Source organism: Martes martes (genome assembly GCF_963455335.1).
Source record: "Martes martes genome assembly, chromosome: X".
Classification (NCBI taxonomy): Eukaryota; Metazoa; Chordata; class Mammalia; order Carnivora; family Mustelidae; genus Martes; species Martes martes.
In genome coordinates, this window is record NC_137897.1 from 18,736,081 (window position 1) to 18,754,306 (window position 18,226).

An 18,226-nucleotide genomic window follows, 5' to 3' on the forward strand; every position below is an offset into this window, starting at 1 on the left:
TAGATTTTGCCACCTCTCCCCTGTTGCGGCTAATTAGAGGGACCAGCCAGAGAACAGGGACTACAGGGAGCAAGTGAAGGTGACGCTACCTTGCTTGCTGGCCTCATCTCTGGTCGACGCCCCCATCACTGGCCCTGAGTCTGATGTGTCTTTCCTGCGTTCAGGCCCCAAGACACAGTAGAGCAAATCTCTGGGGGGAGGCTGTAGCTCTGGGAGATCATGTGACCGAAGGCCCCTCCCACAGCCCGTTCCAAAGATGGAAAGGCAGACCTTATCCAGAAGCACCATGATAGGGAGAGGGACCACTGCAGTGGGATTTCCCAGCGAGGATCGAGGGAGAGATTGTGCTCAACTCTGAGTGCAGCATGGGCATGTGGGAGTTCAAAGCCAAGGAGCTGGGTGGGAGTCCGTGGGTAGAAGATTACTAAGAGGAATCATCAGGGATGTGGGAGATCCTGGCTAAACGGAGCCAACAGGTTTTTCTGCTGAAGACAGGCCAGGGTGATCAGGCATGGCGGGGGGATGGTGGAGGATGAGAAATGTGATGGGGCATGGAGGGTGGAGTGGAGGGTTCTGGTTAAACCGAGGGAGCAGGGTTCTGGCCAAAACTGGCTTCTACAAGGATGTGCACACATGGGCCTAGGAGAAGATTCTGGAGCCTAACTAAAGTTTGGTCAAGAATAGAATTTCCATCACTGTCAACTTTTAATTTTGAAAGTGTTCCTTATCACTGTGACAAAGGGTAAGATATACTGGTCGAAGAAGAGAACTGAACTAATTGCAAGATAAATAACCCTTATTTGCAATAGTATACCAGTTTGTTCCATGCTCATTGAGGTCAAGCATGAATGTTCTTTATTAAGTATAATATACAGATAGTAAAATTTTCCTATTGGAGTGTACAGACCTATGAGTTTTGAAAATTGTGTTCCATTGTGCAACCACCACAGCAAGCAAGGTATAGAACTTTTCCATCATGCAAAAAAAAAATTCCCTCATGCATATTTGACGTGGAATCTTTCAGGACCCAGAGCTCATACCACCTTGTCTTAATTACTGTAGTTATATAAGGATGTTTGAATCAAGAAGTGATAAAGCTTTCATTTTGTTCTTTTGCGAAGTAATTTGGGCTACCTTAATTCTCCTATCTTTTCATGTACATTTTAGAATCATTTTGTGAATTCCTACAGGTTGGGGGCCTAACCCCTAGTTCCACTAATTATCTCTACCCTTGATGAAGTCATTTACCTCTTTTGTGCCTCTAGTGTTTCATTTATTAATTAGAATGATGTTGTTCATGATATTTTGAAGTTTAAGTGGGACAGTCTATATATCCCATGTTTGTAGAATGCCTGGCACATGGTGAGCCCTCATGAAATGTCAGCCATGTTTTCCTTAACCACCACCCTTCTGAGTGACTTAGCACCCTTTTCTTTTCTTTCTTGGGGACAGTAGGGAAGTAATGAACAGTTTGAAGAGGAATAGTAACTTGTTAGCACACTAAATGGTGCCATGATGAGGGCGATGGGCTAGCATGGGGTGAGGTTGGGGACAATAAACAGGTGACAGGTGACTGTAGAGCCCTAGTGGCAGCTGATGAGGTCAGTGTTAGTCAAGCTTGCAAGGAAATACTTGAGTTATTTCTCAGATTGGTTGAGCGAGACTTGAGAAGTAATTGGTTATAGGAGTTGAAAATAAGGAAAGAGTTGAATTTGGCTTGGAGTGGCTCACTTAAAGAGATTGAGTTGCTTCTGATGACTTATATGGTATCATACATAATTCACAATGTTTTCATGTGTCAAGATTGTAGGAAGTTGGGGACTAGCGCTGTTCTTTAGACTGTAAACTGTCCTAACAGCAGGGACTGCTATTTTTGCCCACTACCACTTACCCAGGGCATAGCACAATGCCTTGCACATAACTAGGTACTTGTCATAAACAGAACAATGGTCCCCCAAAGATGCTCACATCCTAATCTTTGGAACCAATAAGTATGTTAGTTTCCAGTGCAAAGGGGACTTTATAGGTAGGATTAAGCTATGGAGCTTGAGTTGAGATTATCCTTATTTTTCTGGATAGGTCTAATATAATGACAAGTGTTCTCACATGGGAAGGAGGGAAGCAGGAAAGTCAGAGAGAGAGAGGGAGATCCCGGAAGTTGCCTTGCTGCTGCCCTTGAAGACGGAGGAAAGGGCCATGAGCCAAGGAACACAGGTGACCTCTGGAAGCTGGAAAAGGCAAATGAAACAGACTCTCTCTAGAGCCTCCAAAAAGTAACACAGCCTTGTCCACACCTTGATTTTTGCATAGTGAGATCAGTTTCCGACTGCTGGCTTCCAGAACATTAAGATTATAAATCTGTGTTGTTTTAAGCCACTATGTTTGTGGTAATATTTTACAGCAATGCTAGAAAAGGAGTACCTGTTTTATGTGATGGATGGTGTTAAGAATTTGTGAAGACCTGTCTTCCACAGCCACAAGTTTGCTGAATCTAAATTTGCAGCACTCCATACCTCTCTAACAAAACCTGGTTGTCTGGTAGCTGGGATTGAGGGGGAAGAAAGGTGCAGGCAAAATGTGAATGCAGCCTTTCCCAGAACATCGGATGTCATCCTTCTTTAATTCTATAAAATGTTTTGTTTCCAAAATCAAATCTCATAAAAAAATAAGTAAGGGGTTTAGGCCAGAGGGGAACTGGCAGTGTATTTGCAGAGAAAATGACCAGGCCAAACAGCCTAGGGAAATGGAACATTCTCCCCACCCCCACCCCCAGACCTTGGGGGAAAATGAGAAGTTAGTAGCCTCCACCTCCTCCATCCAATCATCAGTGCCTTGGAAGAAGCATGAGCAAAATATGCCTTTTGATTTTGAAAGACAAGCCTTATCTTACGCCTGAAACCAGAACGTGCTACCTAGAAGCCTTTGGGCTTCCTAACATTTATATGAAAGTGGCAGATAATCAAGCAAGGACTTTTGGAATCAGATTCTGCTTCCCCCCCCCCCATTTCTAATTCTTCCCAAGAATTTCGTATTTAGGTGTGGCTTACAGTTCATTAGAACCTCAATTACCAGATCCTCAAAACACTGGAAGGAGGAAAATTAAGAAGAAAATGAATGGACCCAAAATGTATTCACATCCAGGAAACTTATAATGAAAACAACATTTGGGGTCAGGATCCAGAAGCAAAGCAAGATCAATGTCATCATTCAACGATTCAATTATATCTATTGTACCATACCTGTTGAGGTCAAAAAGCAGACTCGTGCTACTACTTAGAAAGGTTTCCAAGGACAAGGGCTAAAACTGAAAACTTTATCATTATCCACAACACTTTAATACCTAAACCAGACCATAGATTGTGTGGGTTTGCAAGAATTACCAAATGTAGCTCAGAAAATGAAAACTGTGTTTGGTGCTCAGAAAAATAAAATTATATTCAGATCTATTTATGTGTGTGTATAACAATTTTATATATCAAGCTCTAAAATATTATATGTAAATATTTAGCTATTATATATGAATATATAAGATATATAAATATACATGGTAAATATAGAGATATAAGGGTAAATAGTAGGCCTCAGTGCATATATAATTTTAATTTTTATGACATTTTAATATTTATATAACATATTCCTATATTAAAATTACATGTATATTCAAACTCACTATTTTACATTACCTGAAGAAGTTCCTATAGACAAAGTACCTCTCCTTTAGTCATCCTACATTTTGAAAAGAGTAAAAACTTAAAATATTTTTAAAAGAAAAAATTTGTGTCATCAGATCCATTTTAATAAGGCTGACTAATGTTACTAAGTATATAACACTGTCTAATACCAAATTACAGTCAAAATGCATTACTAAGAAAAGATGATAACCCCAACTATAATTTTAGTTTTGTGAAATATAAAAGCTGGATATGACTCCTGGCCTACATTTTTCTGGGAATATCGTTCATTATCTGTTCATCTGTCTCAGAGAGTCAATGCCTTGTGCCATTGCCATTTTGATAACAATCTGCTCCTTACAAGGCTAAGGTATGAAGGTGTCATCTCTTATAAAAACCTCTCACATCCTGTGTAACCCAAGTGCTAGCTTCTTCCTACTCCACTCAAAAGGGCCTTTTTTTCTTTTATTTTTTAAAGAAAGGGGGATTTGTCATCTGTCTGCTCCAGAGTCACCCACTTGGTACCTCCTTTTCTGCTTTGTGAGCTCCTGCTCTGGGCCACTGCCTGTGGCCACGTTTTCCTCCGTGTGACAATGCTGTCCTGGAGCAGGGGAGGGTGATAAGGGGTAGGTAGGCCACACTCCCTGTAGAGACCTGCCCTTGAGTCCCTGACAACAGCAGGTGAGAACGTGTTTTAAGACTTTACTGACCAGCTGGGGATAACTTCATGACATTACAAAGTAGAAAATACTTTTTAACTGGTGCTAAATATGACTCCTCTCATGGTCCAGAGGGCATTAAACACTTCATTGAGGAGAGTGGAGTCCTTTTGAGGGTACATCCCAGTTCTCAGCTCTTCTTTCAAGCCCATTCTCGGCTATCCCTTCCAGAGAGAACACGAGAGTCCCCTTCTTCAAATACGGTCAGTTTTCATTCCCCAGTAGCAAAACTCCACCACCCACCCTCAAGGTCAGTGCTGTGCTAGGATCGGTCACGATCTGCGTTGGACACTCTGAGCCCCACCCAGGTCGGCTGGGATCCTGTCTACTGTTCCTCCGCCCTTCTCCCCTGGCTTCTGTGTGGTTTTGCTTCTAATGGCCTCTACCAGAGACTCTTTTTGGAAGACTACTCTTAGGTTATTGGAACAAGTTTGAAGGGCCAGAAAGAAGCAGGGATAGACAAGGACAGGAGTGTGAAAGCCCAGCTCCCTGGCCTTACGTTGGGATGATCTCTGAGGCATAACTCACATTCCAGAGTTCCCCCATCAGGTTAGGCTAAGGCTGGGTGGGCCTGAGGTCACGCCCTTGGCTTCCTCTCCTTCCCTGTTCTGCATCCGTCACCCCTTGAAAGGTCTCCCTGGAAGCACATACTTCAAAAAACCACTTGTATATGCATCCTTATTTCAGGGTCCTCTTCTAGGGAACGTACCTCTCCACCCATTTTCAGGTATAGTCCAAGGCTCTAGGATTCGCAAGCAATGCATTTCCAAAGTCCAGCCGAATAGCCAGGGGACTCTGGTGTGATATGTCAAATACTTTTCAGTTATCTTTCCATCAGAGCCAGATGAAACTGTGCTCCTTTACTATTCCAGTCCCCAGTGGGTAAATTCTGGGCAAAATAAACATCTGTCCTAAGAACAAAAGAAAAATTCTTAGCAATAGTAGATTTAAATTGTATTATAGAGGACAAACTTTCCCAAAGCTAATGCAACTTGCAAAGAGGTGCTCTACTCAAAATTAGATTATTTAAGGAGGCCAAGCTGACTCTATTCCCTTCATCTACCTCCTGCCCAGATACCGGTGGTACATAGGAAATGTGCGGAGAAAATAAGCCCATTACATGCCCCATGGAAGAAGGAGCCATCTACCCTGAGGACCATTTTTCATAGTGCAAAGACTTAGTGGGGGCTTCAAAATGAACAATTCTCTTTTGTCTGGTCCAGTGGTTCTCAAAATGTGGTGTCAGGACCAGTGGCATTAACAGTCTCAGGCAACTGGTTAGAAACGCAGATGCCCTGCACCCCACCCCAGACCTATGGAATTAGAAGCTCTGGGGCAGGAGAGGGGCCCAGGGATTTGTGTTTAACAAGCTCTCCAGGGACTCTGATGGACGCTTCAAGTTGAGAACCACTGCTTTGGTCAAATCAGGCATTTACTCTCTTTAATCCTTGTAAATGTTTTTTCAAATTCTCAGAGAGCTAGTATGACTGGCTGTTACCAAGGGGTTTCAATCCTTGACACAATCATCTGTGTCAAAGAGAAAGGGTGAGCAGATCTGGGGAACTCTGTGAACTAGGAAGCCTCCACAGCATTTGACTGTTGAATCTACCATTATTCCCTGGTCCGGAAGTCATGGCCACGGTCATCTGTGATGTGCTAGAGTACGATGAATGAGGTCAGCAGAATCCAGTGAGCTCCATGAATGATTTTGTAAAATGGAAACAGAGCAAGATTCTCTGCTTTAGATTGTGTGGTACAGCCTAATGCCGAGATGAGTGCTTGTCCAACATGAGCCTGCTGGTCCCGCTAGTGTACGTACTATTGTGGCAGTTTATTTACTCTGGTTTTTGTCCCCGTACTGGAAGGCTCTCAAAGATGGAGCCTGTTTCTTGTCCACTTCTGTATCTCTAATGATTCTTCCACACTTAGGTGACCAATGTTTTTGTTTTTCCTTAGATTCTACAGCTAAGTGAGATCATGTAGTATTTATCTTTCTCTGTCTGACTTATTACATTTAGCATAATGCTTTCAAGTTCCATGCATGCTGTTGGATTCCCTCATTTCTTACTGCTGAGTAAGAGTCCATTGTATGTATATACCACAAGTTTGTTATCCATTCATTCACTGAGGGACAAGAAAGGTTTATAATTGGAATCTTAATTGATTTTGCCTCATAAAGGAGCAGTGTGTGGTAGCTTTTTCAGGCCTCAGAAAAAACATTTCATCATTTAAATCTATTCTGTTACTGGAAGGAATTTATACTATTTCCTGGGCTCTCAAACCCTTGGTGAAGCTTCAGCTGGTGGTAGGAGGGCAAGTTTTTGAAGGAGGGTCTCTGAAGACTGAAGAGTGAGAGTGTAAAGGGGCTGGGAGAGCAGAGAAAATATGAGAAAGGTGGGCCTGTGATGGGGGCAGGGCCCTCTAGACCTCTGCCAAGCAAACACATCGGGGACAGGGAGACAGAGAATGCTGTAAGGTTTGTTTAGAAACGAGTTTTAAGTTAAAGACCATTTATTTTAAGAGGCAGAAATGTAAAACTACCATTTAAATCACCTTCAAGGAGTGGAAGCATGCAACTACATTATAAGCAAAAAAAAGTAAAACACATTGAAGGAAACCATAATGTGCCACTCCAAAATATGCCACCTTGATATAAGGATTGTTTTGAGCTGAAGGCAGTTAAGAAACTGCAAAAGAAGAAAGAGTTCTCCTCCCCACATCTACCTACAATTAGGGCATAAATTTCCCTTTGTGGAAGTGTTTCCTCTCCTCTCTCCCATTCTATAGGAGGAAAAAAACTTTACCACTGGAGACAGAAAGTCAGCTCTAGGGTGAATCAGCATAACAAATCTTACCAAATAACTTCTGTCCTTCATGTATTATCCCTATATAGTTACCATCCCACAAATTTACTGCTCCTAGAAGCCCAAACTTTTTTCTTTTGTCTTGTCCCTTTTCCACAAATACATCGGTTTTATTGTTGTTGTTGTTAAAATGCTGCATAAGGGGGCAGCTGGGTGGCTCAGTCCGTTCAGCGTCTGCCTTCGGCTCAGGTCATGATCCTGGGGTCCTGTGATAGAGTTCACATCAGGCTCCCTGCTCAGCAGGAAGCCTGCTTCACCCTCCGCCTGCCACTCCCCCTGCTTGTGCTCTATCTCTCTCTCTGACAAAGAAATAAATAAAATCTTTAAAAATTTTTTTAAAAAATGAAATGCTTTTTAAGTCTGTGAGTCTAACTGCCTCCCTGGGGTCTTCACTTTTTTCTCTGTGAAGCCACCATGTGCATCTGTAATAAAACTTTTCTCCTGTTAATCTCTTCTGCCTGTTTAATTAACAGGCCCCACATACTGAATCTAAGAGACTAGAGGAAGTCTCTTCTACCCTACCATATTATCTTGAGTCCTAGAGAAATAGATTTTCTTCAAATGTGGAGAAAAACACCATCAAGTTTTTTTCCCCCCTCCACAACTTCTGGATTTTGTCTTCCTTTCCTTTTGTGCATGTGTTCATCTTGGTTCTTTCCTTGATTTTTTTCAGTCACTGACATCTACATGATTTAGATCATCCTAGGCTTCCTTATACACAACCTTTGGGGTGAATGATGATAAAAGAAATATGAAGACTTTGAGACATAGTACTAAGTTGAGTTTATTGCTGGACATGACAGAAAAAAAATGACTGAATATGGCAGGGATTAGGTCCTGTGAGACAGAGTTCTCAAACTGTCAGACAGAGTCCTCAAATAATTCAAAGACAATTGAAGTAGTGAGGATTTACTCACATTTCGAAACTACACAAGGGAAAGCAGCCCACATGAAGACTCTCTCAAAAAAAAAAAAAAAGCAAGGGCGGGATTTACAAAAGCAAAGCTGGAAAATTTCACAAAGACTGATCCAACAAGACCTCCTAGCTTGTGAGTTCAAGATTGGTTCATTATAATGTAGGTCATCAAGAAGCGTTACTGAAGCCTCAGTGTGGTTGTGGTTTTTAGGAACTGTGTTTACCCATCAAGTCTGTAGGGTGACTCCCAGGTAATGGATTTGAGTCATAGCCTGCCAAGAGTCAGTTTTATCATCAAGACATTTTCACTGGACCAGTTTTCCATTAAGTGGTGGATCAGTTCATTTTAGGTGGGCCACACATGCTCTGTGACAACTGTTCATACTCTCCCAGCTCAGAGTCTACAAACCTGAAATACTAAAGGTCAGTTTTGTTGTTTTGAAGAAACATTTCCAAAATTACAAGTTATGACAACAGAGATTTTGAAATATATATGTATATATTTTATATGTACATATATATACATGAGCTCTATGCCTATTCAGGGGCTTGAGCCAGCCAGGCAACCCATGTGACAGAAAATCTATCTTTGACCAAACTTTAGTTAGGCTCCAGAATCTTCTCCTAGGCCCATGTGTGCACATCCTTGTAGAAGCCAGTTTTGGCCAGAACCCTGCTCCCTCGGTTTAACCAGAACCCTCCACTCCACCCTCCATGCCCCATCACATTTCTCATCCTCCACCATCCCCCCGCCATGCCTGATCACCCTGGCCTGTCTTCAGCAGAAAAACCTGTTGGCTCCGTTTAGCCAGGATCTCCCACATCCCTGATGATTCCTCTTAGTAATCTTCTACCCACGGACTCCCACCCAGCTCCTTGGCTTTGAACTCCCACATGCCCATGCTGCACTCAGAGTTGAGCACAATCTCTCCCTCGATCCTCGCTGGGAAATCCCACTGCAGTGGTCCCTCTCCCTATCATGGTGCTTCTGGATAAGGTCTGCCTTTCCATCTTTGGAACGGGCTGTGGGAGGGGCCTTCGGTCACATGATCTCCCAGAGCTACAGCCTCCCCCCAGAGATTTGCTCTACTGTGTCTTGGGGCCTGAACGCAGGAAAGACACATCAGACTCAGGGCCAGTGATGGGGGCGTCGACCAGAGATGAGGCCAGCAAGCAAGGTAGCGTCACCTTCACTTGCTCCCTGTAGTCCCTGTTCTCTGGCTGGTCCCTCTAATTAGCCGCAACAGGGGAGAGGTGGCAAAATCTAGACCTGGACCTCAATGGGTATGGCACAAACCAGTTTGCTAATTGCAAATTAGCTCAATTTTCTTGCAATTAACGGAACTCTCCTCTCCCACTAGCCTGGGTTGGCCTGGCCGTGAGTTTTCTCAGCGTGTGCAACTAGGTCAGGCTGCTGTAGGGGAGGGCAGCCATCGGAGTCCTTGTAAACAGCCAGTGAGCTCATTAACGTGCCTGAAGGGCTCCAAGGACGGTGTGCACTGGGAGCGGGTTTTTTTAGACCCCCTCATCTTGTGGGAAGACCAGGCAATCAGGGCGTGCGAGTGCAGGGGCCGGCTGCAGCACGCCAAGCGCGGCCAGGCCCACCGACGCCCGCTGGAGGACACGCGCAGCCGGGGGAGAGCCTCGTCCGGGGGCGCCTGCGGCCAGAAGGCCTAGGGGTTCCCCCAGGCGGGGGCTAGGGAGCAGGCCCCAAGCTAGCCGGAGGCCGCGGTGGCCTTAAGAGCAGACACTCTCTCACGGGCGCGCACACAACCCCCTCACACGCCACTGTCCGTTTCACCCGGCCACGGGGTAGCATTTCCCGTGTCCACACCGCCAGATCTACCAGACAGCACACATTTCTCTGCTGCACCGGGAAGGAAGGGCCCACCGCTCGCCCTGAGCTCGGATCGCGCGTGCAGCAGGGGCCGCGGGCGCCCTGCCCGGATCGCCACGGCGCCGGACGTTCTCCCCGCAGCCGCAGCGCTAGTGCCAGCGCCGGTGACTCTCCGTCTGAGGGTAGCGAGTGGCCACGTCAGCACGGGTGGCTCTCCTGAGTGGCAAGCTGGAGAGACAGGGAACAGTTTCAGGGCTGTCCTCCGCCAGTGAGAGAGAGGAGTGGACGGCTACACGCCCCAGCTCCCTTGCCTCTCAGGGACCGGCGGTCCACGGCGGTCTTCCGCTCACGGACGTGCCCGCTGCTGTCTTCGTCCCCAGGTCACCCCCTTTCCCCTGCGGGTGCTTCTGGGGATGAGCTCCCAGGTCAACCGCCTGCCCTCAGATCCTCTTCCCAGGGAGCACTTGTGGGGAACCCCAGCCGAGGACAAGGCCAGGGCAACACCGCGGATCCGGGCCATCACGTGGCAGGGGGGCAGATGCACCTCTCTCTCTCTCTCTCTCTCTCTCTCTCTCTCTCTCTCTCCCCCTCTCTCTCTGGCCCGTGACAAGTGCCCCGGTTGTGGTCGGCTAAAGGGCGGCCTTTGGATGACACTCGTGGTTTCCAGAGCCGGTCTACAGTGGGGCGGTTCTCCGCCAGGGGAGGATCTTGCCCCCGGCCCTCCCCGCCAGCCAGGGAGAGCTGGCAATACCTGGGGCCATGTTGGGTCCTGGCAACTGAGGGCAAGGGCAAGGGCACGGGCACGGGCACGCACCAGACCGCGCCGCGGATGCGGCTGAACGGCCCGCGGCGCGCAGGCAGCCCCCAGCCCCGCCCCGGTGGGGCGATCCTGGCACCGTCCAGGGCACCAGAGCCGGAAGACCTGGCTGCGGGTACCCTCCTCGTTTTGGAAAGGGGGTACAGTATTTACTTGGCGAGATTCCCGAGGAGTCTGCAGTTGGGGGAACTAGAGCGCGGCGCCCACCATTCCTTCAATCGACACCGCCAGCCAGCCTGGGGCCAAGGAGTGAGCCCTCGAGGCGGTGAGCGAACGGGGGTGGAGGAGACACGGTGTCGGTCCCCAGGGACTCCGGAGGGAGCCCGGGGCGGTTCGGCCGTCGGTGGACCGGGGACTCCGGCCCGAGCCCAGACACGTGGGAGAGGGAGGAGAGAGAGGAGCCGGGGAGGGGGCGGGCGCTGGGGGGCCAGGGACTTGAGGCAGGGCCGGGCCGAGGGGAGGCGGGCGACGTCTCCGGGGCACCGACCCCGATGGGATGGGCCCGGGACCGCCCGAGAGCGGGTCTCTCCCTCAGCCTGCCGCCCCAGGACCCGTCGCTGGCCTCACCGGGTCCCGACCCTCCGCCGCCCTGCTGGGAAGCTGGGAGTCCGCTCCCCAGGCCAGGAGCGGCCGGCCGGCGCAAGTCTCGGGCTTCTTTCTTCTTCGGGAGGCGTTACTGCCAGGAAGAATACGCTTTCGCCGTCCAGTCTGCGCCTCAGCCTCCATTCGGGCAAGTGGAGGTGGGAAAGAGAGAGGCACGGGAGGACGTGTAAGAGAGGGCAGAAACTAGACAGGACTCAAGCCCCCTCGAGGCGCTCCCCAAGTACCCACTCGCCCGAAGACAGCAGATGGCCAGCAGAAAGCCTTCTTGCCCCTCCCTGAACCCGGGTCATCTGTCGCTCAGGAGCTCTCTGTCAAAAAGCGTTTGATCCTCGCTGGGCTGACGGTCCTATCTACTACACGTGCAGTTGGCACCATTGCCAGTGGTTGCAAGCCAGCCCGGGTTTAGAGTCGTGTGAAATTCGGGAGTTTCTCCGACTCGGCTTGGCTTCTTTTCCTCCGTGGGACTATTCTGTGCATATGCTATTATCACCGCGTCTCGCGTAAACCTCAAGGGTGTCTTTTAAAGCTGTCCCAGAGGGCCGGCGCATCTCAAGGCAGCCAAGGCTGTGGACAGCAAGGGCCCCTCAGTTCTCCAGGTCCCCATCAGCTCCCTCCAGACCCAAGCTTAGCAACCCGGCTGTGGGCTCCAAGTCCGACTGATGGCTGGAATGTGCTGCCATCACCGGGGACACTAGCTCTCAGCCTCAGGACACGCAGGCCACCCTTCCAAACCGAGAGTCTCAAGCCGAGCTGTGGCCCCAGACGGGACAGACGCGTGGCCTACGGCATCCTTGGAAAGCGCCCTTACGGGACACACGGGGCAGTACCAGGGCAATGCTTAAGGATCGGAACGGCATGTCTTGCGCACAGCGACAGGACCACCACCGGGCGGACCCCTGAAGACTGGAGAAGAATGGCGATGCCCGCACCAGATTCAGCGAGCCTCCCCCGGCGTAGGCAGGGGCTACTGCCCACGTGCGCTGTGGGGTGTGCGCAAGCGGTGACGGGCACCAGGCGCAGCCCTGCGGGCCGCGACAAGAGACTCGGAGGAAACAGTGAACAATTCTGGGGGAAGCGCCGGCCCAGAAAGGAAAGGAACGGCTTCCAAGGCTTCGGCGACAGCCGCCTTTCTGCGCGAACCGGCATGGACTTGGGACCGGACCGCAGAGGGCGTATTCCTCGGATCGTGGATCGTTGCCTGCGCTTCGGCGGCGGCGTGCCCTGGGCCTTAAGCGCAAAGCAAAGGTGTGGCCCTGCCGCGGGAGTGCGGGCCCTGGGCCTCGTGGCCCCGGGGCGGAGGCAACAACAGGAGGAGGCTTGAAGCCTGCCTTGGTGGCCTGCAGAGAGCGCACATGCGCGCCAGCGGATGCTCCCGCAGGGGGCGGGGACGGGGGGCGGGGGGAGGGCGGGGAGGGCGGGAGGGGGTGCGCCCACCCGCCCACTTCCGGCCCAGCCTGCGGGGAGTCGGGACCCGCGGTGGCGGCTCAGGCACGTGTAGGGGTTCTCCCCTGATCGCAGGTATGTCGTGTGCTGCTTTCCTGGGGCGGGCTCCTGGCCGTCCACTGGGAACTGAGGCCCCTGGCTCACCGCGCCGCGGGCGAGTTGCGGCGCAGGCCGGACTCTACCTCGACGTGAAAGCCAGCGTTTTCGGCCCGCTTCTCAAGGCGTTTGGTTTTCTCTTGTCTTTAGGGCCCCTTTTGCACCACGATGCAACAGGCCCTGGAAAGGGCTTTGGACCGTGCGGACTATATCATCGCAGGTGCCCAGCAGAGGCCTCCTAAGAGGAAAGGCTCGTCGAGTGGGGAAGCATCTCTCTACGAAAAACTTTACGACATCTACGTGGAAGAATGTGGGAGAGAGCCTGAGGCTCCGGAGGAGCTAAGAAGCAGCGTGAACTTGCTAGAGAAGCTCGTGAGGAGAGAGTCGTTGCCATGTTTAGTGGTCAACCTGCACCGGGCAGAGGGGGGATATTCGCTGATGCTCCAGGGGAAACACGGAGCGTATTCGGAGACCGTTCGGCTGCCGTACGAAGAACGCGAATTGCTTGACTACCTGGATGCTGAAGAATTACCTCCTGCTCTGCTGGACGTGCTGGAAAAATCGGAGGTGAACCTCTTCCAGTGCGGGTGCGTCATAGCGCAGGTGCGGGACTACAGGCAGTGCAGCGGTGGGGAACCTCCGGGCTACCAGAGCAGGCACATTCTGCTGCGCCCGACCATGCAGACGTTAGCCTGCGACGTGCAGTCCATAGCCAGCGATGGCCAGGAATGGACCCAGGAAGACAAGCTGTCGCTTGAGAGCCAGCTGATCTTGGCTACGGCCGAGCCCCTGTGTCTGGATCCTTCTGTAGCAGTGGCCTGCACCGCGAACAGGCTGCTCTATAACAAGCAAAAGATGAACGCTGGGCCGATGAAAAGGAGCTTCAGGAGGTACTCTGCCCCCTCTCTGCATCGGCAGCGGGAGCTGTCTGCTTGTCCCCCTCCTCCTGAGCTGACAGCATGGGCCTCTTGCAGGACACGCAGAGAGAGCCAAGACCGTCGGCGGTACGACCTCAAAATTTCTAAAGCGGGGAGCTGCGTAGATACGTGGAAGCGGAGACCCTGTGACTTGGCGGTGCCTTCGGAAGTGGATGTGCAGAAATATGCCAGAGGGAAGAGGTCGGCCCAACGGGACGTCTCGCCTCCGGGAGTCTGGCCAGCCGGCGAGGTGAGGGACGGTGGTGCCTGTGGCTGTGAAGCTGGCCATGAGCCTCAGAGCACGGAACTGACCTTCCTGCAGTCGCCGCCGCCGCCGCCGCCGAATAATCCACCTTTCTCTAGAGCGAGAAGGCCCTGGAAGGAAGACGGATGGGAGGGACAGATGTCTCCTCCGCACCCCTGCACAGATGACCGTTCAGGCAGCGTCCCGCCCGAATCAAAGACTGCTGCCGGCGGGGTGGTCACGGGGGCAGAGCTGGCGGTCCCGCAGCGGACCAGCTGTACGGTCACCGGGTCGCACGGCTCAGGCGGCCTCAGTGGGCTTCCTCCCGGGAACGACCCAGAACAGCCTGCCATGGCGTCGGCTCGGTCTCCAGTCCAGGGGGAGGGCATGGGACCGCCACCTCTGCGCATCAGACTTGCCTGGAGCTCGGGAAAGAGCCGGTCGGGGAGCAGTTTTATTCCATGGGAGGCCAGCAGCTTTCTTAAATCTCCATCTCCTGCTCCCGCTCGTAAGCCACCGAGTCCTTCCCAGCAATCCCCCGTGGACGTGAATCGAGGGAGCCCGCTTCCTGCAGCCACCGTGTCCGCCGCCAGCGCACCACAAAGGACCCCGGCCAGCCGGGTCTCGGCCGGCTCCCAGCAGTCCTCTGTGAGCGTGACCGGAGTGGGCACGCTTCCTGCAGCCCCCCTGCCCACGGCCAGCTCGTCAGCGAGAGCCCCGGCCACCCGGGTCCCGGCCAAGGCCCAGAAATCCTCTGTGGAAGTGATTCGAGTGAGCGTGTTTCCTGCAGGCACTTTGCCCACCGCCAGCTCCTCCCTGAGAGCCCCGGCCACCCCGGTCATGGCCAAGTCCCAGAAATCCTCTGGGAAGCAGGGCCCTGGAGTCAGCAGGCTGCCTGCGACCACCCCGTCCCCCGCCAGCTCATCGCAGAGCAGCCCGGCCGCCCAGGTCACGGCCAGCTCCGCGGGCCACAGCCTCCTCCAGGTGGCGGGCCCTGGTTGCGGAGCGCGGGCTTTGGAGAGGGGCTCCGGCCCGGGCCAGGGCCCTCAGGCTGGCGCCGAGGCTCCCGCGGGGATCAAGCCCAGCAGCCTGCCCTCCGGCGCTCGGCCCCCCAGTGCGGCGCCCGCTGCAGCGCGGCGTCCTCCGGTCCGCGTCCAGTTTTTTTTAAAACACGCTCCCGGCCTCAGGCCAGTAACTCTCCAGGAGGTTCCCCAAGATTCGCTCCTTTTGGACACCGCGCAGCAGCCAGAGCGGCGGCTCTATCAGTTGATTTCCCGAGAACAGCTTCAGCAAGCCTCCACTGGGGGTCCTCAGCGGCCTGGGCCCCAGGGTCCAAGTGCAAGAGGTGCAGCCAGTCCAGAAAGGGCCTCCTCTGCTCAGCAGGCTGTGGTGCTAAAGCTGGCCGGAGAGGGGGAGTTGCCGCAGCCCCACGCGGCGGAGTTGGCCCCGCTTGGCTCTGGGGAGAGCCAGAGAAGCCCCGAGCAGAGCGGTCCTTGTCCCGCGCACACACAGCGGCCGGCCCCTGCCTCGCAGCAGCCGCCCCAGCCGCAGGGACCACAGCTGAGAATCTTGCAGGGCCCTGTGGCCGTGACGACAGTCGCCGCCCCGACAGCCGGGCCGCCTCTGGGCCAGCAGCCCGCAAGCCAGGCCAAAGGTAAAATGGACAGAGGCCCGCCTTCCCCTCCCAAATCCTGAGTCTTGCCGTATTTTCTCTTTGTAGAAAACACCAGAGCATGGGCCCAAATCGGCTCCCGAAGTTTGACTTCATTTTGGTTTTGGTTTTGGGGTGGTTGTGTTTTTTTTTCTTTTCCTCGATGTGTCCGTATTTTACGTCTCGGTGTCCAAACTGTTTATGGAAGCACAAGCTCGTGAGCGGTTCGTAGAAACAAGGCAGCGACTTCAGCCACTGGGATTGTTTTTGCTTAAAGTCGTTGCTTTGTTGCTGTCCTTGTGGACAGAGCCATCTTTCTTGTTAATGTTCTACAGTAGATCCAGCTCCAAACTGGGTTCGGTCGAAACCCCCGAAACTATAATTTCTCGAAAACCGTAAAACTGCACTAGCAAAACAGTTAACATGGGTACTCCTTGAAGAGGATGGTTGTCCAAATTTTTAGGGGAGGTAAAAATCCTGACCTAAGATGTACCGCCTTAACCATCTTGAAGGGGTGCGGTTCAGTTGGTGCTCAGTAGATGGACGTGGCTTCCCAAGGCCTTCTGGAGCTATTCTCTTGCAAAAGGGCAACTGTCCCCACCAGCAGAGCTCCCCGTTCCCCACCCCCCCCCCCAGCCCAGGCACCCAGCATTCTGTTTTCTGTTTTCCCCAGTCGGACTGCTTCGGATACTTTGTATGAATCCTGAAGCGTGTTTGTCCCGCAGTGACTGGCTTCCTTTGCTTGGCATGAGGTCCCGAAGTTTCCTGTGTGTTGTAGCCTGGGAAGGGAAGGGCGTAGCTTTTTGCACATGGTTTCCCTGTGCATCATCTGTACTGAAGTGACTTAGTCAATACCAGAAACCCCTTTTGAAAGAGTGGACTTTGTATGTGCTTCAGTGTTTGTGCACCGTGTATTAAATGCAATTCTGGCAAATTTGTTTTGAAAGAAACTGTGAAACCTGCCCAGAGAGGATATGCTTGCCAGGCTTACACGGAGGATGTGGGAGACCTCCCAGGGCGGCAGAGTGGCTCAGGGGCGCCCCTGCTTGGTGGTGGTCCCCAGGCTGCACTCAGTGCCCACGCTGCCCCCCGCAGAGCCCAGCCCCTCTCGTCCAGGTGCAATCACTGGCCTCGAAAAGGCACCTGTGGGATGTCTTGCTTTCTCCCTGTGTGGTCCTTTACTTGGCTCAGAACTCCCGGTTATTTGGAGACGTGGAGGAGCTACGCATTTGAAAATGTGTGTTATTTGTTTGCTTTTCAAGTGTTGGCGACCTCTGGTCAGATTCTGAAGCGGGACCCCTACCCCCGTTTCTGCCTGTCCCCTCCTGGTGCCCGTGGGCTGCTCAGCATCCCGGCTCCCCCATGTCCGTTGCTGCTTTCTCGTGTCGGTGGGGCTCACGACAGCCCTGAAGTTCTTCCTGTTTCCCCTTCCCTTGTACGGAGGCGGACTTCACAGGAGCGACAGTCACCCGTCTTCAGGGGTACAGCTGGGTGTCAGTCACTGCATCTTCGTGGCTGTGCCATCACCAGCTGTATTTCCCAAACAGCTCCCTCAGCCCCGGGGAGGCCTCTGTAGCCAGGAAGCACTGGCTGCCGTCCTCTCCCCCAGCCCCGGAAGCACCAGTTTGCTTTCTGTGTCTGAGGACTTCCCTGTTCTCGACACTTGCTGACGATGGAATCAGAGAGCTCGTGTCCTCTCACGTCTGGCCGCTCTCGCTCGGCACAAGGTGTTCCAGGTTCACGTGTGGTGTCACCCCCGCCGGGCTTTGCTCGTTCTCGTTCGGCTGAGTCTTACACGCTGGTGTGCACGTACCTCACTGTGTCTGCCGGGTCTCCGTCCGTGGACGTTCCCCTTGCTGGCGAAACCTTTCGGCCGTCGTCAGTCCTGCTGCTAGGAACGTTGGTGTGCAAGGATTTCTTTGAGAGCTCCTCACGTGTTGTCGCATTACAATTTTTAAAGGGCAGCCTGTGTCCCTGAACTTTGTTTTGCTACGTACACACGCACGCTTGCCTGCCTCTGGCCCTAACAGAAAAGGGAAATGAGGTCTGGCCGCTCCCAAGGAGATGAGCGATACTCTGGTTTCTCTTCAGATCGTGCAAATCTTTCGCCTTTTACGAAGAGATGAGCGAAGAGGCAGGTGACCGGTGGGTCCTACTTGATCGACCCCGCTGTACTAACGTGCTGTCCCGGCCCAGCTAAGGGAAGATTTCGGCCAACCTCAAGCCAAGGTCAGATGTGCCGTGGGAGGGACGCTGAGCCCGGTAGGGCTGTAGGTAACCCCTCCTGGACAACTTCGTTGATGGTGCCTGCACCTTTTAGAAGTGACCCAGCGTAATGACCACTGGCTTAGAGGAGTTTCCGCTTGGCCTTGGGAACCAGCCAGACACCTGCACTCCGAATCTCACCCGATCTGATGTACTTTCCTTTTGCCCTCTCGGTCCTGGTGA

The 18,226-nt window shown here is 52.2% G+C and overlaps 1 protein-coding gene across 1 annotated transcript; it reads left to right on the forward strand.

Annotated features, from left to right (window-relative positions):
- Nucleotides 1–13,134: 13,134 nt before the first annotated feature.
- On the forward strand, nt 13,135–17,448 carry LOC308337304 (transcription factor SPT20 homolog; the record flags this gene model as incomplete). Its single annotated transcript, XM_080795469.1, has 2 exons — nt 13,135–15,781; nt 17,126–17,448. The coding sequence occupies 2 exons, from the start codon at nt 13,135–13,137 to the stop codon at nt 17,446–17,448; spliced, it is 2,970 nt and encodes a 989-aa protein (XP_080651595.1).
- Between the last annotated feature and the right edge of the window lie 778 nt (nt 17,449–18,226).